The 19,789-nt window shown below is 41.2% G+C and overlaps 7 protein-coding genes across 9 annotated transcripts; 6 read left to right on the top strand and 1 right to left on the bottom strand.

Annotated features, from left to right (window-relative positions):
- The first annotated feature begins 337 nt into the window (after nucleotides 1-337).
- LOC117136592 lies at nucleotides 338-1,307 on the top strand. Its single transcript, XM_033297565.1, has 4 exons — nucleotides 338-678; nucleotides 744-829; nucleotides 896-1,034; nucleotides 1,097-1,307. Exons 1-4 carry the CDS (start codon nucleotides 555-557, stop codon nucleotides 1,192-1,194), a joined length of 447 nt encoding a protein of 148 aa, XP_033153456.1. The 5' UTR covers nucleotides 338-554; the 3' UTR covers nucleotides 1,195-1,307.
- Nucleotides 1,308-1,315: 8 nt separating this feature from the next.
- LOC117136591 lies at nucleotides 1,316-3,945 on the top strand. Of its 3 annotated transcripts, XR_004459100.1 has the most exons (7): nucleotides 1,316-2,005; nucleotides 2,066-2,166; nucleotides 2,227-2,353; nucleotides 2,428-2,557; nucleotides 3,449-3,555; nucleotides 3,609-3,735; nucleotides 3,794-3,945. XR_004459100.1 is itself a non-coding variant. In XM_033297564.1 (4 exons), the coding sequence occupies exons 1-4, from the start codon at nucleotides 1,903-1,905 to the stop codon at nucleotides 2,544-2,546; spliced, it is 450 nt and encodes a 149-aa protein (XP_033153455.1). In that variant the 5' UTR covers nucleotides 1,316-1,902; the 3' UTR covers nucleotides 2,547-2,601. The 3 variants fall into 3 exon arrangements, 1 of the variants encoding a protein (XP_033153455.1); XR_004459099.1 differs by having other exon boundaries at nucleotides 3,449-3,735; XM_033297564.1 differs by lacking the exons at nucleotides 3,449-3,555; nucleotides 3,609-3,735; nucleotides 3,794-3,945 and having other exon boundaries at nucleotides 2,428-2,601.
- A 2,227-nt stretch (nucleotides 3,946-6,172) lies between these two features.
- LOC117137482 (23 kDa integral membrane protein) lies at nucleotides 6,173-9,165 on the top strand. Its single transcript, XM_033298962.1, has 5 exons — nucleotides 6,173-6,601; nucleotides 8,068-8,241; nucleotides 8,303-8,464; nucleotides 8,528-8,725; nucleotides 8,785-9,165. Exons 1-5 carry the CDS (start codon nucleotides 6,545-6,547, stop codon nucleotides 8,854-8,856), a joined length of 663 nt encoding a protein of 220 aa, XP_033154853.1. The 5' UTR covers nucleotides 6,173-6,544; the 3' UTR covers nucleotides 8,857-9,165.
- A 782-nt stretch (nucleotides 9,166-9,947) lies between these two features.
- Nucleotides 9,948-13,864, top strand: LOC117137671 (23 kDa integral membrane protein). Its single transcript, XM_033299230.1, has 5 exons — nucleotides 9,948-10,170; nucleotides 12,724-12,888; nucleotides 13,206-13,382; nucleotides 13,449-13,622; nucleotides 13,684-13,864. Exons 1-5 carry the CDS (start codon nucleotides 10,111-10,113, stop codon nucleotides 13,762-13,764), a joined length of 657 nt encoding a protein of 218 aa, XP_033155121.1. The 5' UTR covers nucleotides 9,948-10,110; the 3' UTR covers nucleotides 13,765-13,864.
- A 582-nt stretch (nucleotides 13,865-14,446) lies between these two features.
- On the top strand, nucleotides 14,447-15,774 carry LOC117137670 (protein late bloomer). The gene is made up of 5 exons (XM_033299229.1): nucleotides 14,447-14,597; nucleotides 14,658-14,852; nucleotides 14,921-15,085; nucleotides 15,147-15,344; nucleotides 15,473-15,774. Exons 1-5 carry the CDS (start codon nucleotides 14,538-14,540, stop codon nucleotides 15,548-15,550), a joined length of 696 nt encoding a protein of 231 aa, XP_033155120.1. The 5' UTR covers nucleotides 14,447-14,537; the 3' UTR covers nucleotides 15,551-15,774.
- Nucleotides 15,775-15,971: 197 nt separating this feature from the next.
- Nucleotides 15,972-17,506, top strand: LOC117136338 (tetraspanin-9). The gene is made up of 4 exons (XM_033297198.1): nucleotides 15,972-16,245; nucleotides 16,313-16,495; nucleotides 16,870-17,235; nucleotides 17,293-17,506. The coding sequence occupies exons 1-4, from the start codon at nucleotides 16,186-16,188 to the stop codon at nucleotides 17,371-17,373; spliced, it is 690 nt and encodes a 229-aa protein (XP_033153089.1). The 5' UTR covers nucleotides 15,972-16,185; the 3' UTR covers nucleotides 17,374-17,506.
- A 195-nt stretch (nucleotides 17,507-17,701) lies between these two features.
- Nucleotides 17,702-18,494, bottom strand: LOC117137349. Its single transcript, XM_033298748.1, has 4 exons — nucleotides 18,412-18,494; nucleotides 18,201-18,353; nucleotides 17,952-18,137; nucleotides 17,702-17,890 (listed from the first exon to the last, which is right to left on the bottom strand). The coding sequence occupies exons 1-4, from the start codon at nucleotides 18,475-18,477 to the stop codon at nucleotides 17,726-17,728; spliced, it is 570 nt and encodes a 189-aa protein (XP_033154639.1). The 5' UTR covers nucleotides 18,478-18,494; the 3' UTR covers nucleotides 17,702-17,725.
- Nucleotides 18,495-19,789: the final 1,295 nt, after the last annotated feature.

Below are 19,789 nucleotides of genomic sequence, written 5' to 3' on the forward strand. Positions count from 1 at the left end.
AAATATAAATTTGTAATAAACATATGTATATACTGGTATATATGTTTGTAAGTACATTGTTCATTCGATTCATATTTGTAAGGAGAATCTCCGGGAAAGATTTAAGTTTGAAAGAAGCGTCAACAATCGAGAGCTCGAATTGCATAAGAAATTTATGAATAAAGCATTTACTATGTATTTATATACCAATACCGTTGCGTTTGTATAATTGTTCAGGGGCTGAAAACGAAAACTTCAGACGGTTTGTTATGTCCTCAAGTTGTCATGGCAGCGACTTTAGCTTACTAAGCAATATCATATATTCGTATGTGAACTGCAATTACTAGATACCCTCTGGGCTTCCACGGCCACTTGAAATTTGTGTTCACTCGCCAACGATATTATTACTATTATGGCGAGTCGTATAATTGCCTGCGCGACTACGTCGATCCCTTAATGAAATTCGATGATTAGAGCCATTACTGTGTACTCTGTTTTTTAATATTCTATGGCAGTAACCCGTTTACTGTTTACAACAAAAGCCAGCATAGTTCAGTTCACTCAGTATCGCAGTCATGTGCTGTTTGCTCGAGCACATTTTCAAAATTCTGGTTTTTATCTGTGCCATTTTTATAAACTTTCTTGTGGCCGCTAATTTAGCATTACATTTCATCTATATCAGGTTTTATGGTCTGCAAGGTGATAAAGGCTATTATAAGCGTATCTTAACACTTGGGAAATACATGTTTATCTATTTGGCACAGTTTCGACTTCGGGAGTAGAAAACTACTACTTATTGTGGACAATGCATAGCTGGTGCGGAACCCTAATGGTCGTAATCAAGTTTAAGGTTTGCGAAGGCTCCTTTTACCTTTTTTTAAGAAGACTCTCACGAATCCCGAACTTTCGCGTTTAGGATCTGTGTTATCTGCATTGGTGGCTTCTGATGACTTCGACCTTTATTTTAGCTGGCTTTGTTCTACACTTGATCCTGTTCGACTTCCAAGGAGAACACTTGGGTACCAATGAAAAAGTTCACAACTACTTTGGTCTCGGTAGGTACATAGATTTGTATGACTAATGCAATATTGCTCTTTTATTCTATTTTTTATTTCAGGGCTTATGTTGGTCTCCCTTCTAACAGTCGCAAGCTATTCCCGAACCCTAAGGCCACCCGAAGAATCAGACCTTTTATTTAAGGCGACCACTAATTAAGCGTTTTTCAACGAAACTTATCATATTTTTTAAAATGTTTACTTTTACTTCTTATGTCCTCCTGAAACATATCATTTCTATGATAGTTAGAAAAAACTTTGATTTGAAGTTTGTATACGAAACGGTTCATTTAATAGATTCAAGGCAATTTTTAGTAGCCTTTTATTGGTAACTATATGTAGTTGGTCACTTTATGGATTAAATTACCAAGAAAAGAGGGAAGTGTTAAATTTAAGTACCTCGACTGCCAAATACCCATTACACAGATAGTGGAGCACGAAATTTTAAAATTGTGCTCGCATGGAAGGATGTTTGCTAGATAAATATCAAGATCAAAGATTTGTTAAACCAGATAATAAAATAATTACTTTTTTAAGAGGTTTGTGCTTAACGTTGGTTGACGTCTCTAAAGTTGCATGTTTTGTAGTTCCCGAGATCTCGACGGTTATACGGACGGAAAGACGGACATGGCCAGAAAGACTTGACTAGTCTAGACTAGTGATCAAAAATATATGTATACTTTTTAGGGTAGAAATGCTTGCATCTACACTTTAATGAATACAGTAATGGGTGTAATTTCCCCAACCTGTCTAATAAACCTAAACGGCAATTAATAAAAAACTATCACAGGATTATTACCCCTACAGGCTAGTCACCCATTGTTTTCGGAATTAAACTTTATTAGTCTACATAGACCTTTCGACTATAATGCCGAAAATACTAAGTATCCTAGCACTTGTCATTTATTTCCCATTCACATATTATTTACGTTCAAAATTTTTACCTTGCCTGGTGCACTGCTTCAAATATTGTAAGTTATTCAACTTGGCTGCAAATGAACCAAACTAATCGATCTCCATACGATTAACAGATTCCTGGGAGAAATGTGAACCAGTTAATTTTGAAAATATGTTATTTTTGTCGGCTTGTGTCGGCGCCAGTGGATTGCTGTGGGTATCGTCGAATTACACAGTAAGGGAGCTAAGGAATTCTTTATGAAATCAATAACATTTACACTTAATTATTTTTCAGGAATTCCACTTTGTGTTCTCCTGGATAATTGTCACTTTTGAGTTAATAGTGCTTGAGATCTCTTATATGACCTATGCAATTATTCTAACTAAAAATCCCGTTTGGAATTGGCAAATTATATTATTCGGTAAGTCAACGGTATTATTAAATATATATATAATTAAAATATATAAATATTATTACTTTGCCTTTCATCCTAAGGTATCCTGGTCTTCAGCTTCGTTTTGGTTTTGTTACACGTGCTGGTAGCAAAAAAGATTGTTAAAAACCACTTGATCGAAAACATTTTCAGGGTGCTTCCTGATAACACTGATAACTAGTATCTAATATGGTATGTACATATGTATACCCGAGGGCATTAACTTCTTAAAACATTCCTGCCGAATTAAAATATATATAACTAATTTCAATATTCAAATTGATTGAGAATTGTGTTTTTATTTTGTTTTAAATTGTGCGGAATCTGCTAAGACATCGAAGCTTAAACGAAATCAAATTTCAATTTATTGGAATACATACATCATACATCGTATATCATACACCATACATCATACTCATACATCGTACATCATACATATTTCCGGAATAGAACGGTATTATTGCTTTTTCTTGACATTGAAAAGCTGATGTACAAAACTAAAAAACTATATAAAAACTATGTCCATCTTCCATGCACATCGATTAGCAAAATAACGGGTATCTGATAGCCGAGACACTCTTCTAGCTATACTTCTGTGTGTCTGTCCGTATGTCCGTCCGTCTGTTTTGTACGCAAACTAGTCTCAGTCACTCAGTTTTTATGTAACCAGCATAAAATGTTTTTGAAAGTCTTCTTTCCATTCCACTTCACTGTGTTGCAAACTTCTGACTGAAATGAATATACCCTCTGTAAGTGTTTAATACACAATATATCATTCGGTATACATATGTACCTTTTTCCTTAAATGCATAATTACTTCAAGCTCGTGTTATTTATTGTTTCTGAATGTAATGACATAAACTAATTAAGCGGAATTATATTTGAAGTGCTGCTATTATAATACTTTGTTTACTCAAACAGAGGAAAACCTCCTTCTATTAGTTGGAATTTTGAAAGGGAACCAGAACATCGAAATGTGCAAGCCACTATGCATTGTCCTTGCATCACTTTTTCTATTCCTGAGCGCTGTATTTTCGCTTTTTTTTGAATTTACATATACTATTCTACGTTTTACTCAACCAGAGGTGTATCGCGAAATTTATCGAACTACAGATGTTTTGATGTTCTTGGAAATTTTATCACTCTTTCTGGCGGGATCTGGACTCTTTTTGAATTACCTGAAATTCAAAGTTGGTGAGGTACAAATAAATTACTATATTTTCTAAGCATTCTGTTTTAACAGGTTAAAATTATTTATTGCTTCTGGATTATAACTTTCTGTTTATTGGAGGCTGAAGTATTCTTCTTAATTTTCTGGGAAACCGCTCAAAAATTTGACGCCTATTCAATTTTCCACTTCTTGCACATCTGTGAGTATGCATTATCTTAAAAACCTTACATTTAAAACTTTCTCTTCCATTTTCATAGGTTTTGCGATATATTCTCTGGTTTCAGTGTATGGAAATTTCAAAGGTCTAAAATATTGTCCTACCAAAGAAGTTCAAATGGAGCTTGGGGATGGAAATAGTTAGTATTAATTTAACAATTATTAGCTGTCCTGTTTACAAATATACAGTTTTAAAAATATTGCGCCTGGATGTAAACTTTTAATAAACAGTTTAGGTGCTAAATTTAAGGGTTAGTATTAAAAATAAATTCTCTTGATACTGAAGGTTTTCGAAATTCAAAAAGATGTTCCTTGGATTAAATTTGAAAACGAATTTCTTTACTTTCAATAAATTTCTACTTTCCTTAAACTACAGGTTATGATAAAAACAACCACCAAAATATTATATTTAAAAAAATTAACGCTGCGCGGGTGTTATTAAAAACTCAGTTTTCTAGTTCTTATAATGGACATTTTAGCGGACATGTCTATTTTAACTACATACTTTGTGTTTAGTCTAGTATATCCTCTTACTCATCGAGTAAGGGGTATAAAGGTAAACACATATTTAAAATACAAAAGTATGCAACAGGCAGAAGGTAGAGTTTCCGACCATGTAAAGTATATATATTCTTGCTCAGGATCAATAGTCGAGTCGAACTCTCCATGTCCGTCTGTCCGTCTGTCTGTCCGTCGAGATCTCAGAACTATAAAAGCTAGAAGGTTGAGATTCAGAATAAAGGTTTTAGAGACACAGATGTCACGCCAAGACTTTTGAAAAATCTTTTGATATTTTTTTGATTTTTGTGTTAGTTTTGGAAATTTCTATCGATGATAGCCTTTTACCATTTTATTATTCCAAAAAAATATAGAAATTTCTCGTTTGCACTTCCAGCTGAGTAGCGGGTATCTGATAGTCGTGAAACCCGACGATAGCATTCTCTCTTGTTAAGTTTGTTGACCCACGATTTGCTCGCACGATGCTGAATGAGAACAAATTTAAAGCTGAATTAGAGAGCTATTAAAGGATTTTAGTGTTTATTACCATTCTAGTGTGTCTGTTATTACCATACCTTTCGATTGATATTTTGTCGTGACCTATGTGTGCTGCCACCCACAGTGATACTTAATATAATAACTTACCTATTAAGGGGGCAATTTGGAAAGGCTGTTGCAGTTAATAAAACTTTCCTTAGGGTTTTAGTTTGAAAAGTATTAGTCGTAGTTTCGTGCGATGTGTAAGAGTTTCGTTATTTCGATAATTTTGCATCTTCCGTTCCTGATTTGTAATGGATATTTGGTGTGTTCTTTTAAATATAATTGGGTGTATACCGTCTTATTTATTTTATTTTAGCTTATGTGTCTACTTTTATCAGATTTCAATATTTCGATTACTGAAGGTAGTTTCATATTATATAAATATATCAATACCATTTACTCTCTTCCATAATGATTCATATTTTAGAATGTCTAGATCTGTGGACACTCCTTGGTATTTTTCAATTGATCAATTCTGCCTATGGTCTCGTTTTGGTTTGTGCCAAGTGTCAGGTTTGTCACCATTTGCGATCCTTTAATAATTGCATTATTAATTTGTCTTACTAATTAAGTTTAAGCTTATAATATTTTCTTGGGGTTTGCTGTCTTCATGGGTTAACTATATTCATATTGCGTGGGTTTTGGGATACTGCCAGAAACATAGCTCCCAGTTTGGGGTGGTCGAAGCCATTACATCTGCCTATTTGGAGGGTAAGAATATACACGGTTTTATGCTTAGACTTAACAAAATCATTATAATAAAATTGGTCTGTTCAGCTTTCAGTATATGCACACTGTACGTTGTGTTTACGTATTATCGCGAATTTGTGGTAAGTTTATACAAACTACTAAATGATTTAAAACAAATCAAAAGTGTCTTCTCTGCACTACAAGTAACGGGTATAAAGTAGCCACAAATAGGTTCGAATAGGTTTTTCTCTTATCTTTTATCGGGTATATGATAGTGGAGGAACTCGCTTTGGTTTCCCACTTCCGCTTCCGCACTTTCTCGCTTTCCCACTTCCGCGGTGACCTAACTGCAGTGACAGTTTTCTACTATTTAATTGGCATTCATAAATTAAAACCTATTTTAATTTTTAATTTGAATACCTACATTATATAATTATAATTCTTCCTACGTTTAAAACTGTTCTTGGTTGTATATTTGATGAATATTGATTGTATTGAATGCTAGTAATAATTATATCTTCATTTTTAGCAAACATTAGACTAGCTTAAACGAGACATTGCCATATTTTAAAAGTTACACCTGGGAACCGCCAGTCAGTTTTTTTGTCTGCCTGGCAACGTTGATGGCATTCGTCACGCAAAAGCTTCCTCAAAAGCTTCGGAGAAGAGATAGAGACAGCCGGCAGTAGAAGCGCCGTTCAGTGGATTTCTAGACGACGGACAGACCGCATCTGATCCGAGTCATTCGCACATGAGTCATTCAACTCGCTGCGGGAAAGTGCCTCGCTAATTCCGACGATTTCCCAGCATTGGTGCTACGTTGCACGCCGTTAGATTGAGGAAATTCGACATAGGTGCGACGATCTTCCAGAAAGTATCGACAACGTACACGGAGCCCAGCGAGAGAGAGATAGAGACATCGCTGATCTCACTGATCCGATCTGATCTCACAGAGAGCGGAGGAGTAGGAAAACAAGTTTCGCGCAGCTTGCTCTCCATTCAGGCGGCTCCCCAGGAATTTCAGGCATCTCGAACATCAACGAATCCGAGGAGCATCATCCGCCATGGCGTCCACGTCGAGTGTGAAGCTGATTGTTTACGCCCTGGACGTACTTTGCACAGTGAGTTACTTTCGCTAGTTTCCCGCCCACTCCAGCGATTACGTCAATTGAGGCGTTGTAAACAAGAATATGGTACAACGACCACTTGAGTGAGTCGCTTTCGCACCGATCCCAAACAAAGCACAGAATATGTCATCTTATCAAATGGCACAACTTTAAGTGTACGGACGTACATATGCACGGCATATTTTAGTATGGGAACCGTCGCCATGTGTTACTTTTTGGTTGCCAGGAGTGTAAAACGCACCAGTAAAACCGTCCAATGGTCGAACCCGTTTCCTCGATTATAGTTTATTGGTTTATTTATACAATTTAATTGCAAGCCGCGGTGAGAAGGACCAGATGGCCCCAGAGGTCACAGCATATATAATACGATCGGGCTATCCGTCCGCTGGCAGCTCATCAATTCGGAATTTTCCAATCGATATCTGGACTTGCAGCTCGGATTAGCCTCTTACTCATGACTTCGGACGAATCCATTGCACTCGGAAAACAGTCACACTCGTATCAGAGCTAAAGCTAAACAGCTAGGGAATTAATCACCGATGTTTGCGACTCGCCTTCCAGTTTCGAATCGAAACATCATCGCTGTATGAGCGCCTCACGTCACCTTTTAAACTTATCCCAATGCTGCAGAGACTGAATTTGAATAATTCAAACCCACTCAAACGCAAGTTAGCAAACAAGCTATCCGCTGCGATACCGCGATATGAATAGTATGATAGATAGATATGAATAGTAATCGAATGACCTTGTCCGTGTGCGCAGTCCTGTCCGAATTGTTTGCTGTGGATGTCCTTCTTCGACTTCCCAGCCCCTAGTTTCCTAGTTTCCCACACCCCTCTCCCGCCAACTTCCTTGGCGTCTATTCCTGTCGCCAGATGGGCTAGCCTGGAGGACGCCCCGAATGGGCTCTCCAGTTAACGCCTTGTGGGAGGTCAAAACCCTGGAAATGGAACACTAGGCCACAAGTACCAGAAGTTTCGTTGTGGGTTGCTGATGAAGGTAGCGATTGCCAATTCAGTGAGTTTCACTCGCGAGGAAAGATAACATAACAAACACTATGTGTATGTGTCCAAATTTGAATTTGGACGAGTTGATTGTGGGATTTCAGCGGTCTCTTATCAAGCGCCAAGCCGTATAATTATCTAACTAATATTAAACATATATATTCATAGCGTTGAAGCTTATCAAATTTATGATAAAGTGTTACCCTTTACATGTAATTAAACTTGATTTACTGTAATCTTTTTGAAAGTCTTCAACTTGAACTTAAATCATGTAGTATGTACGCACGAATTCTTATCTTATCAGATTAATTTAGAGCAGACAATTCAATTTGGTCTTTGGTACTAGTAATTGTATTACTTGAGCTAAACGAACTATATATATATATAGTCAGAATGCTCATTCCGTTTGAGAAGCCCCCGAAATTCCCTACTAATATTGGTCTTTTGATTCCACAGCTGCTGGCCTTGGTGCTGATATCCTTCGGCATCTATGTGGCGGTGTCCTACAACCTAAACGAGATCGGTGAGCTGACGGCCTACGCCTACGTGGGACTCGGGGCTGCTGCCCTGCTGGTTGTCCTTTGGGGATACCTGTCCGCCTGGCGCGAGAACGTGTGCTGCACAGTGACGGTAAGTCAAGGATGGGTGTCTACTGCCAAACATGGTGTTACACGGTTCTATTTCCTTGCAGTTCATTATTTTCCTGTGCCTGGTCATCATTGCACAGTTCGCCGTCGTCTACTTGCTGATCACCCAGGAGAAGACGGTGGCCTCCAACCTGGCCAATGCCCTGGAGGCCACCTGGGAGGAGGAACTGAACAGCCCCGGCGCCATGTCGCTGTACCAGAACTGGGTGAGTTTGCAGCAGGGCTTTAGTTAGAGTCATAACCACTGTTAACCACCGATCTACCCGCAGTTCCAGTGCTGCGGTCGTGGAAGTCCCCAGGATTACATCGTCAACGAACGACTGCCGCCGGAGACCTGTTTCCGAAACCACGACAAGAGCAAGCCGGAGAACCTGATCCACACCGGCTGTCGGGTGGAATTCGAGAACTACTGGCAGCACTTGACCAAGATTTTTAACATCCTGGTTCTGGTACTCATTGGATTTGAGGTGGGTGCCACAAAGCGAACGACTGAGCGCTGTTTTTCAAATGTTCCCATCTCTTGCAGCTCCTGCTGAGTGTCATCTCTTGCCGCCTGTGCAACAGCATTCGCAACGATGCTCGACGCTCTTACTTTTAGACAGTGAAACCTGAAAATACTCAACTACGATTGGCAGTCGACTTGTTAAATTTGTGAAGAATATTACACTATTGATTAATTGGCTTGGCAGGTCTTGAGCGTTATTCAAGGCTGGGGTATGCTGTTACATTTTCGAAATTGAAACTCATTTAATCAGCACAGTGCAATGAAAGGATCCTTTTCACACGTTGATTTCGGTGAAATACGGAAGGCAACTCACAACTAAGATTAAGAAAAGTACAATAGATTTAGTTTATTTATTTCAAGATACTTTTAAATAAATTTATCGAACCAAAGTCAAGCACCTACTTCATTCTGTTATTATTGAAAAAACGCATTCTATTTAGCGTGTTTGGGTCGTGTTTCGGTACTATTCTAATCAGTTAACCTGATTAGTAATGTATTGGGGCACACATTGTGGGGCAAGCGTTGTGGTTTGCTTGTTTAAATTATACAAAGGATATTATATTTAAAAATAAAACTGGCGTTTACGTTGCTCACACATAGAAAAGCTTTGGTATCCAAAAAATACACACCATGAACGTTTCATATGGAAATGAATTATAAACATAATATTTCTACTGGCAAAAATAAAATAAAAATAGAGAATGCTGCAGTCAGAGTACTATTACTATGAGATGCGACACTCTCAAAGTAATCAGGGTATATTAGCTTTACAAGCCTGTTGCACTTTTCGGAAAAAATGATATTTTTAAAGAACTTTAAGTCTTTAAATCTAAATATCTAAGTTTATATTGTGGTGATCTTTGGAAATGTTGGTTCCTTGCTCACGTGCACAACATACCCTATTTTTTGGAGTAAGGGGTATACTAGCATGGGCCACCGCGTCTCCCATTTTATTCAAATAGATCGTCATCTATTTCTGTTTTCTGTGTACACGCTAACGAACATATATAAGTAAATACCTAGTTGAGCACAAAATCATTGCGCTCTTGCGGCCAAACGTTTCGATTCCACGTTGTGCCGAAGCTTTCGTTCCGTTTTCCGCCGTTTGTTTGCCAAATGCTTTTCGCGCTATCAACGAAGTCGGAACGTTTGGAAAAGTTTTCAGTTTTCAGTTAACAGTCGAGCGGTGAGCATGAGCCCGGTTTTGGGTAACCCCAGCAACCGTTAGATCCGAAATAAATATTTTCCGATTGTCAACAAGCCGCGAGTTGCCAAGTGTTATAAATAATACGTGTACCTGCTACAAAGAAACAAAGATATATAGTTTCCGAAATTGGGATTGGCAAGATGGCCTGCTCCACAAACGTTTTGAAGGGCTTTGCCCTCTTTTGGGATATTATCCTCGCGGTGAGTAGAAGCATCCATAAAGATTGAGCATTACATTTCTGTGGCGCAATTCTGGTGACCCCAAACCAGCACGACGACAGTAATTAAGCTGAAGCTCTAGCCAAGGCTAATTGCAGGAAAACAACTCAACTTTGGCCAAATGCCAGTTCTTGCCCAAGAAACGTTCTCCAGCTTCGCCCAAGTTCATTCACGAATCCATCAGACTTTGACGTGACTTTTGTTTATTTCATTGCACAGAATTCAAGCATTGGAGCGCCTCCTTAAGCATAAATATTGCTTTGCAAATAAAAATTTGTTTGTTTTTTTGTGTTTCATTTTCAAATTCACATTTGGTCGCAGATAGTAAAATGAGGCAAAAACTTTCAGTTCAGCCTGATAGGGAAATAGTCTGCTGGCGAATTTCACCCGCACAAAAATATCTTTAAAAATGATATAATATTTAGATATTTGCTTGTCTTTTGTTTATTTTTTGTTGAGCTTTTTATTTGGCTTTCAACATTTAGTGTCTGCCGCCAAGTCGAAACTTGGTCACCCACGCCATCACTTAACCCTGAACAAAATCTACAGAATTTTTATTAGATATTCGCTGTTATTTTAGTTGGATTTACTTGAACCAGATTTTGGCTTGGGCCGTGTGTGTACATATATCTGTTGATGTCATTTCCTAGACGTTTTGGGCATCTTTCTGCCTATTGATTCCATTGGAATGCGGCTGAAGGCCGAGGAAATGCCAGCGCGCACCACATGGCGTATGCGCGATTTTCCGCGTTTGGTTCCAGGCGAGTTAACTCTTGATTTGCGCGCTGAGAGATTTCAATTATGCTGGAGCCCAGGCTGAAACTGAAATTACTTCATTATGTTTTAGGGTAGGGCCTAACCTTTGTGTCTCGGCCTTTAGTGCTCCCATGCCGACAGAAACCCACATAAATCTGTGCCCCTGTGCGTTTTTGGACATTGATTCCGAGCTCTCTGGCAGTGGCATTTGATCTGCCTACTCAGCGTACTAGTGTCCCCCTTATCAACGGATATGCAAATTAGTTGGCCGCACTGCTCTGCCGAAGTCCGACCTTGGTTACTCTGGTGATAATTGCGTTTAATTGCTTGTCTGCGTGGGGAAATGAGAGCAAATTAATAAAACGTTGCTGTTTCTCTGTTGCCAACACATGACGTTCTTATCGCGTTTATTGGACACCACCTGAGTGTCTTCTTGGCCCGCTAAGCAATCTGGACGGGCGTAATAGTCCGCTCTAGATGTCACCGGTTGAGTGGGCTTGTTCCCTGTGCAAACGGCGATCATAAGGTTCTGCTTCGAATTAAGTCGCATAGCGAGGCACTCGATCACAAAGTCTAACTATGGGTCGATGGTCCTAAGTGAATTCAGATTGTGGCATGCTCGGTTCGCATTTCCTCAACTAATACAATTTGTTTGCTTTCGATTTTGGGGCTTTCAAGAACGTGCCGTTGTGTTTTCGATTTTCCGCGAGCCCTGTGTCAGCGCCTATTTGGATTTTGGGCGCCGGGGAATAATAAATTACAATTAAATGGCGCGCAATATACTCGCCCATCCACAAAACCATCCAGATGCCAGATGTCTCAGTCGACGTGTCTGCTGAACTACAGCTCATCCCATTGTCTCATAAGCATTAATTGATGGCCCAGTGTCGATTGTAACTCTATTAATGTAAATGATATTTTCCCGCTGCCTTATTGGGCAACAAAGCTCATTAAATTCAGCCTTAAGTGAATATTTATTTAACTACATCCTAAACAGAGCCCAAAATCAGCGTTACGCCCAGTTTAGGGTTACCCAAAACGTTTCTGACCGGGGATTACACTCGAAGTCAGCCATGGCTGCCGTTATTAATCGTCGAAGTCGCTCATAATCACCTCGTAGGCTGTGGGCTGATTCGTAAGCGTTTTCTAAGCCGGGCCCATTGAGTTGGGGTGACAAACAAACATGGCACGTCAAAGCCAACGTATTTTCTTGTTTGCCAACGACAATTGTAATAATAATTTACAAATTGGTGGCGACAACAGGTTGCCGTGTGCAAACATCATCGCCTTGTAATTACTACGCATTTCGAAAACTTACTTTCGGTATTCGGATTGGATTTTGAATTCTTTTCGCTTCTCTGGGCAAGCTGCCAAATTACGAAGAGTCTACATTTGGCAGGAGAGTGCGAAATGTAGCGTTGTGTTTGTGGATCTAGTGAGTCATGGCGGTAATTTTAAAATGCAACCGCAATGCATTCGAAAAGTGAGAGGCCGTTTTCCTAGAGACAACTCTGCGTATACGTAATATAGCTCCATAGCTATGATGGCATTAGTTCGGCGAGAATGAGTTAACTTCGCTGTGGGGCGATCTTAGTAAGAACTAAGATTCAATCTCAGAGCTGAACGCCTGGATTGTTTCTCCATTGATTCTCGGTGGAGAGAAACCTCATTTGCATACTGACTCAACGCGAAAACCTTCAGGCGATACGCTTTTATCACCTCTCGTACAAAGCTGAGTTATTTAACTTTTCAATCATCCACTTCTACCCATTTCGACAGCTGTTCGGCCTGGTTGTGATCGGCCTTGGTGTGCACATCATCTACAAATTCGAGCACTTCAACACGGCCGCCTTCGTCATCATCGCAGTGGGCGTGGTCGTCGTTCTGACCGCCCTTTTCGGGGCTCTGGGAGCAGCGCGTGAAAGCAGTGCCACATCCAAGGTGGTAAGTAAGAAGTTCATTAAGTTCGATAAAAGAAACATTTAGGCGGTTTAGGCGGAACCTGATCAAGAATATATATCTTCCGACCCGTTACATACATTTCAACGAATCTAGTATACCCTTTTACTCTACGAGTGATGGGTATAATAGCATTGTACAAGAAATGTTATAACTTATACTTTGTAAAACTGAAGAAATCCAAATAATTCATAGAATTAGCCCTCTAACTCTTTTAGAAACCAATATTTTGGTTTCAATAGGTCTGAGATTTCTCTACATTTATTAAATACAAAAATAATATTCTTATTTCTCCTGCCCAGTTCGTTGTTATTCTGATTGTCTTGGTCATACTGGAAGTTCTAGCAGTTGGGTTCCTGTGGGTTTTCCAAACCTCGCTGCTGATTAACGTGGACAAAACGTTTGATAAGCTGTGGAACGACCAGCCGGTGCCAATCAAGCCTGGCAACCAGAGTCAGATTGCCAGCCTGGAACGATGGGTGAGTTGCGCAGGGATCTATAAAAGGTGGGTGCCCAATAAGAACCATTCATGCCAATCATTTTAGTTGGATTGCTGCGGCAATGTGGGACCCTCGGACTACATTCTGCCCCCGAATAGTTGCTACAACGGCGAGAGTGACAAACTGAATCTCGAAGGATGCCGGCAAAAGTTCCTGGACTTCATCGCCGATCGTTGGACGACATTTAACCTGGTTTCCCTGGTGCTATTGGGTGTGGAGGTGGGTAGAATGTTGAGAGCTAGATCATGTTCAATAATGAAAACCAATGATTCCTTTACAGCTGATTTGCGCCCTGTTGGCCTATGTCCTGGCCAATAGCATCGTGAACCGCTGGCGACGCTCGAAGTACTATCAAAAATAGGTTCACATACCATTTTGAAATACATTGAAATGCATTTCGATATTTCAAGTTTAAGCTGCGCATACTTAAGGCCAAAGAACTCTCCATACAAATACTTAAGCCGAAACTCGATAGAGATTCCAAAACAAATTTACTTAAGCCAAGCAAACCGAAAGCAGTGCGTTGATTGTATTCTATTTATCACTTTGGATAACTGCAATGTTGAAGCGGATTCTATACTCCGCTTAGAATGTAACTTAATCTACACTAAGCTCGACCTAAGCCACACATTTTCTGTAACAGCATTTCGAGGAGCCAAGTCAAATAAAGAATCTGGCCGAAGATCCAGAAGATCTGAAGATCTGAAGATCTGTTGACATCATTTGTACGATAATGAGGCGAGGGGAGTGGCGGCCAAAAGGTGAGGGTGGCCACATGCTGGCTCATTTTTGTAGAGCGCGTGGGCGGGCGCTTGTTTTCATTGGTTTTCTATGAGTATATTCGCTGGGGACCGTGCTCGCCTTTGATTCCCCCCTGGCATTTATTTGGCCACTGCATCTGGCCAGCGGGTCGGATCGGATCGGACCGGACCGGATGGCGACAGAATCCGAAGCAGCCAACGAATCTGTGGGTTAATCGTTTGCCGGCGACAGCTCCGCGAGTCGCCCCAGGCAAACAAATGGAGATTATGCGACTTTAGTTTATATTTTGATGGCACTGCTCAAGGTGTGCGCCTTGGAACGCCGACGGAAAAACTCGCGTGAAAATTGTGAAAATCGAAAGCTAGCTGCGCCATGTACTGCACCACCCGACTGCTCAGATACGTTCTGTGTGTCATCAGTGGCATCTGTGCCGTAAGTGCCCGAAATAGACCCGATCGGCTGACATTGAAAGGGATTGTGGCCTTTGTTTAGCTAGGTGGCTGCCTGCTCATCTGGTACGGCGCCTGGCTGCTGGACAGCCTCTCCGAGGAGCAGCGGGTGCTGGGAATGGATCACGGCGAGGACCTGGCCGCCGTTCTCTGCGTCCTGCTGGGTACCGTCATCGTGGTGGCCACCATCTTCGGATCAGTGGCTGTGGCCAAGGACTCCAGAACGCTGTTGATCTGCGTAAGAACTCGACGTAGATTCTATGGCTCACCTGTAGAACTCACCTTTCCTATAACTTTCATATACAGTACGCCGTTTTGCTGGTGTTCCTCCTGATCGTTCAGATTGTATTGGTCAGCATAAGCTATGCCGCCAGCCGAGATTTCCTACCAGATTCTTTGAGGCAGGGACTCGATGATCTGTGGGACTTGCAGCACGAGGGCAACAGTACACTGAACACCTACGAGGAGTGGGTAAGCTTGCCGTCCTTCCAATATCCACTTTCAGAACATAGCTAAACTTAAAACGCAATAGCTTCACTGCTGTGGCCGCAACAATGCCGAGGACTACCTGCACTTGGATAAGTTGCCTCCTCCCAGTTGTTGTCTCAATCGGGACTGCACCAAGCACCTGAATCTCTTCATGACAGGCTGCGAAGTAAAGTTCAAGGAGTATGTCACCTCAAAGACAGCCAACTTCCACTCGCTAAGTTGGTTCCTTGTTATCTTCGAGGTAAGTAGATTTAGAGTTTCTCACCTACAAGCCAGCATCTTTGGTTTTTGCTTGGTTCTCAGTGCAAACAAAGTATCTTTCTGTCATTACATACCTATGTTTAATATATTACCTGATTATTTTTGCAGTTCGCCGGCTCGGTGACCACCTGCTACCTGGTAGACAGCATTCGCAATCAACGCGACCGCATAAGATTCTATAATTAAGATAGTAATTAGGGATTTGCATGAACCAACCGTATTATCGTTATTTGTTGTGAGTAATTTCCTAGCCATACGGCCCTGGCGAATTGTGATTGTAGTTTACGATGATTAACCAAGTTAGGCTACAGATACCAAGTATTCATTCATAAAACTGTAAACTGGCACCCACGCCCACGAAATAATTCGAAACGAAAATAAATAAACCCGTTGCCATTGACTAAACTAAACTTTTACAAGAGATTTTCGTTGGCCAGCAGGAATCTGAACGTGTGGGGATCGGATAAACAAGAAAAGCTCGCACAAGTGGGCGATTCTCGCTCTCGATTTTCACTCACCGATTTATAGATAGAATGAATGTGCGATCGGTGAGTCGCCCGTTGTTTAAGTCGAAACAAAACACACTGTTTCGGTTTCCATCTCACAACGCTGCCAGTTGATTCGCACAGCTGAACCACGGCGGTCGGACGTCTAAAGATCTTGGCCGCGCCGCTGTATCCGAAAGATACGTATCTGAAACAGGCTGCTGGCCACATAGCCTTATATGTTAGGCATCTGATGCACTCTACTGCGCGCTGCCTTCGTACATCTCAACAGTCAGTCTCCAGCCGCATCTACAGGTTGATTGATCCACAGTAATCATGGGTCTGGGTGCCACTACAGTGAAGCATGTGCTGCTCTTGCTGAACTTTGTGTTTTCCGTGAGTAGCACACCTGAGAGCGATACTAGTGAGTATATGCCAACCTGACTTGTCGCGTTTTCCACAGGTGCTCGGGCTGGCGCTGATCGCCTTCGGAATTTTCTTTTTGATCTCCGCCGCTGAGAATGCAGTCAGCATTGGGGAAAATGTGGCCGGGGGCCTAATCATCGCCTTGGGCGTTGTCATCCTCATCATTGCGATCTTCGGCTGCCTGGCCGCCATCCACGAGGCTCCTGTGAGGCTCCTCATCGTAAGTAGCTCCGACTTCTACTCACTACCCTGGCAGACTTGATAAAAGATATATATTTTTTTTCAAAAACATATTTCCTGATTAGTAATACAGTTCTTATACAAAATGCGATACAAACTCTTTATTATAGTATTATCCTGATTAGTCAGTGATTTTTCGCACGTTTCACCCATAAATATCTGTTTATAGGGTGTTAATAGCCCAGACGATTAGAATTAGCCAATGCGATGAATCAGCATAGATACTAATTGCAAGCTTAGTTAGAAGCGATTGTTTTCAGCAAAGTTGATTTGTAGATTTGTGTTACATCTATATATTTAAACTTGACTGGGATATTTCCACTAATTTCTTCTAAATCCGATCCAAACAAATAGTATGTGGGAGCCGTGGTGCTGCTGATCCTCGCCCAGCTGATGTTCCTGGGCATGTCCTCACACGGCACCAAGGACGGAATCTCGGGCAGCATCAACGAGGGATTCGACCGCCTCTGGGAGTCGGAGCGCAACCAAACGGGCGCCCTGGGCTACTACGAGTCCTGGCTGCAGTGCTGCGGGGTCAACAGTTCCGAGGACTACTGGATCATCCATCACGGCATTCCGTCCAGCTGTTGTCCAGAAAACAAGTGCATGGACACTCCGAGCAGGGTCTTCAAGACGGGCTGCAAGGTCGCATTCGTGAAGTATCTGGACGATAAGTTACTGGTGTTCAAAATCGTCTGCTGGCTGCTTGTCATCGGAGAGGTTGGTTAGATCATTTGCCCAAATGTGGACTTGTTTGATACCCCTTTTCCCTTTTAGGCAGTGGGAGCTGTTTTCGGTTGGCTGCTCTACAGCAGCGTAAAGAACCAAAGCCGTCGCAACAATGCCGTCTGGATGTGAGGGGACTTCTAAGTCATTTTAGTATTAATTAATGATATGTTTGAATCTGTTTTCTAATCAAATGTTTCCTTCTTAAATATTTATTAACCGATTACTAAAGGCAAACCCAATCTGTATGGTACAAAGAACTTAAGATTTTGAGTACAATTTTCGGGAAGTTTGTAATGGGATTAATGTACATATACTGGTTTTTTGATAACGATAGTCACATAAAGTTATTGCTCTTTAACCAAAATCTATGCATTAAGCTTTTTTTTACCATTATCATCACCACCAATAGACAATTTTCATGAATTTTTATTCATAGAACATCTTTTTGTTTCTCATCATTTTTTTCAGTGGTATATAAACATCAAGGGCTGATAACTTCAAAGTAAAAGTGGGTCAGAACCCGAGTTATGTTATCAGTGGACCACTTGGTGAACAAGGCGTAGAAACCCTTTGGCATTGGCACTCCACGGATCTTGGCGGAGACTTCGGTATTCGTCACACCATCAATGGAAATGTATTTTTCTTTCTAAGAGAAAATATTACTGAGAAGAGTAGCATTTGCTGATATCTGAGCCTGTTCAACTGACCGTGTAGGGGCAAGTGTGGTTCATGTTCGTGTGCCCATCGATGAACTCAAACACCATCCTGGCCAAATAGTTGTGGTGGTTTTTCCAGAATCGACACAAATCAAGTTTCATCGTATAGAGGAAGGGCTGCCAGTTTGAAACCGCGTGCATACTCTCTCTGCCCCTGGTCATCAGCTGAAAGTAAATCTGTGAAGGGCAGTCAATCCAGCACAGCAAACTAGAAATGCTCTATACCCATAGATTGATTACCTCTATATTTCTAAACACAGGCTTGAGCAAAGCGTACCGAAGACTAATGCTATTTTTATTCTTGCTCAGCGTAGTAACCGCACAGTACTCCACGATACTCATGCTAAGGTCCTTGCTCTCGCAGGTTACATTGGTGAACCTTATGAAGACTCCCTGAATGTCGGATGATCCTCCATCAGAAGTGAGACTTCTCCACAACAAACATACTCACATGCAACTCTGTCAGACATTGCAAACACAACAGTAGTCCAAGAAGTTTTCCGCCAGCGCCACCCATTCGATTGCCACAGAACAAACAAGTGATTTATTTGAACTCAATAGTAACCAGCTGATGAAAAAATTCCCAAAGGCGATTAGCCCAAATTTGCAGTAATTGCTGTCTAGTGATCGCTTGAATGGCTTGATGATCAAGTCGAGTCGTGAGAGAGTTGGGAATATGTTCGTCATTAGATGCTACAAATTAGCGCCCAATTTTAAAATATTTTTGCAATTGAAACCAAAAGTTACTCTGGCTGTAGTTCGCGTAGTGACGAAGAGTACAGAAGAGTGAATTTTATCTGAATATACACACCCTTTGCATTTTTTAAAAGTAACTGCTGCAATTGTTGCTCCTTGAATGACGTTTTTCAAAAGAACCATAACGTAGGTTGCACTTTCCTCAGACCCAAGACACTGTTTCTTCAACGCAACACTGCAAGAAGAAGGCAGCTTAAGAAGAAATCTTCTCCGCTTACACTGAAAAGTCGCTCGATGCAGTCGCAAAGCATCATCATCTCCGCTTTCAATTTCCGCATTGTGCCGCCACGTACACACGGTTGGCCCATTCCTGAGCTGGGCCAGTTCCCATCTCGTAGAGCTTCACGATCGGAGTTCTGTCTTCACAGTATCTCCGAAAGTTGGCCGGCCGATTTCCTTCTATTAGGAATCTGAAACGAAAAGTAATCCTAATCCTAATCAAGGAACCAAAATAAGTAGTACTCACGATTTCGATGTATATCGGCTTCGTTGTGAGCAGGTCCTCCGTGCAGGCCACGATGGTTTGACGAACCATCCCAAAAAGGATTTTTTAAATTGGAGGATGTTTTCCTCGCAATTTCAAATTCCTTCCTCCGCGCGTTGCAATTGCAACCTCGCAATGTTGCTTAATTTCTTTAACGTCTGTTAAGTTTAACGTTGCAGACATTTTGGCGTTGGCGGCTTGATAATTCGATAACAATATCGATATGCATTGTTTTTCAATCAAATATCGATAGGTCAACACAAATATCGGAAAATACACGGGCCAAAACAAAAAGGCGAAGAAGAAGTAAATAAACTTTAAATTTTTTTTGTTTTTGCCGTGTGTGATTTAGATTCAGATAAATGGGATTCAAGGGTAAAAATCCGCAGATGGTCCGTGAAACGTGCTTTAAACTAAGACAGCATCGCGATGGTCCACTAGATTGGAGGCTTATGAGTATGGAAAATTATAAAAATAATAGTTAGCGCTTACTTCACAGCGGTATTCTGGCAGGAGCAGAACTTGGAGCTGGTGGACAAGGCTTTGTCCCACCTTTCGGCGGCTCCACTGGGCACAGTGCTGGAAACTC

Source organism: Drosophila mauritiana, chromosome 2R (genome assembly GCF_004382145.1).
Source record: "Drosophila mauritiana strain mau12 chromosome 2R, ASM438214v1, whole genome shotgun sequence".
Taxonomy (NCBI): Eukaryota; Metazoa; Arthropoda; class Insecta; order Diptera; family Drosophilidae; genus Drosophila; species Drosophila mauritiana.

Bases quoted from the DNA above. Each gene is read 5' to 3' on its own strand.
- LOC117136592 (XM_033297565.1), top strand. From the start codon at position 555: ATGTGCTGTTTGCTCGAGCACATTTTCAAAATTCTGGTTTTTATCTGT. The intron at 830-895 runs GTTTGCGAAGGC...TTTCGCGTTTAG, and splicing joins TGGTCGTAATCAAGTTTAAG to GATCTGTGTTATCTGCATTG. The intron at 1,035-1,096 runs GTAGGTACATAG...TTTTTATTTCAG, and splicing joins TCACAACTACTTTGGTCTCG to GGCTTATGTTGGTCTCCCTT.
- LOC117136591 (XM_033297564.1), top strand. From the start codon at position 1,903: ATGCCGAAAATACTAAGTATCCTAGCACTTGTCATTTATTTCCCATTC. The intron at 2,167-2,226 runs GTAAGGGAGCTA...ATTATTTTTCAG, and splicing joins GGGTATCGTCGAATTACACA to GAATTCCACTTTGTGTTCTC. The intron at 2,354-2,427 runs GTAAGTCAACGG...TTTCATCCTAAG, and splicing joins TTGGCAAATTATATTATTCG to GTATCCTGGTCTTCAGCTTC.
- LOC117137482 (XM_033298962.1), top strand. From the start codon at position 6,545: ATGGCGTCCACGTCGAGTGTGAAGCTGATTGTTTACGCCCTGGACGTA. The intron at 8,242-8,302 runs GTAAGTCAAGGA...ATTTCCTTGCAG, and splicing joins ACGTGTGCTGCACAGTGACG to TTCATTATTTTCCTGTGCCT. The intron at 8,726-8,784 runs GTGGGTGCCACA...CATCTCTTGCAG, and splicing joins TGGTACTCATTGGATTTGAG to CTCCTGCTGAGTGTCATCTC.
- LOC117137671 (XM_033299230.1), top strand. From the start codon at position 10,111: ATGGCCTGCTCCACAAACGTTTTGAAGGGCTTTGCCCTCTTTTGGGAT. The intron at 13,383-13,448 runs GTGAGTTGCGCA...CAATCATTTTAG, and splicing joins TTGCCAGCCTGGAACGATGG to TTGGATTGCTGCGGCAATGT. The intron at 13,623-13,683 runs GTGGGTAGAATG...ATTCCTTTACAG, and splicing joins TGGTGCTATTGGGTGTGGAG to CTGATTTGCGCCCTGTTGGC.
- LOC117137670 (XM_033299229.1), top strand. From the start codon at position 14,538: ATGTACTGCACCACCCGACTGCTCAGATACGTTCTGTGTGTCATCAGT. The intron at 15,086-15,146 runs GTAAGCTTGCCG...AAAACGCAATAG, and splicing joins TGAACACCTACGAGGAGTGG to CTTCACTGCTGTGGCCGCAA. The intron at 15,345-15,472 runs GTAAGTAGATTT...TTATTTTTGCAG, and splicing joins GGTTCCTTGTTATCTTCGAG to TTCGCCGGCTCGGTGACCAC.
- LOC117136338 (XM_033297198.1), top strand. From the start codon at position 16,186: ATGGGTCTGGGTGCCACTACAGTGAAGCATGTGCTGCTCTTGCTGAAC. The intron at 16,246-16,312 runs GTGAGTAGCACA...CGTTTTCCACAG, and splicing joins TGCTGAACTTTGTGTTTTCC to GTGCTCGGGCTGGCGCTGAT. The intron at 17,236-17,292 runs GTTGGTTAGATC...TTTCCCTTTTAG, and splicing joins GGCTGCTTGTCATCGGAGAG to GCAGTGGGAGCTGTTTTCGG.
- LOC117137349 (XM_033298748.1), bottom strand. From the start codon at position 18,477: ATGGGTGGCGCTGGCGGAAAACTTCTTGGACTACTGTTGTGTTTGCAA. The intron at 18,138-18,200 runs GTAATCAATCTA...TGCCCTTCACAG, and splicing joins CTGTGTTTAGAAATATAGAG to ATTTACTTTCAGCTGATGAC. The intron at 17,891-17,951 runs GTCAGTTGAACA...ATTTTCTCTTAG, and splicing joins ACCACACTTGCCCCTACACG to AAAGAAAAATACATTTCCAT.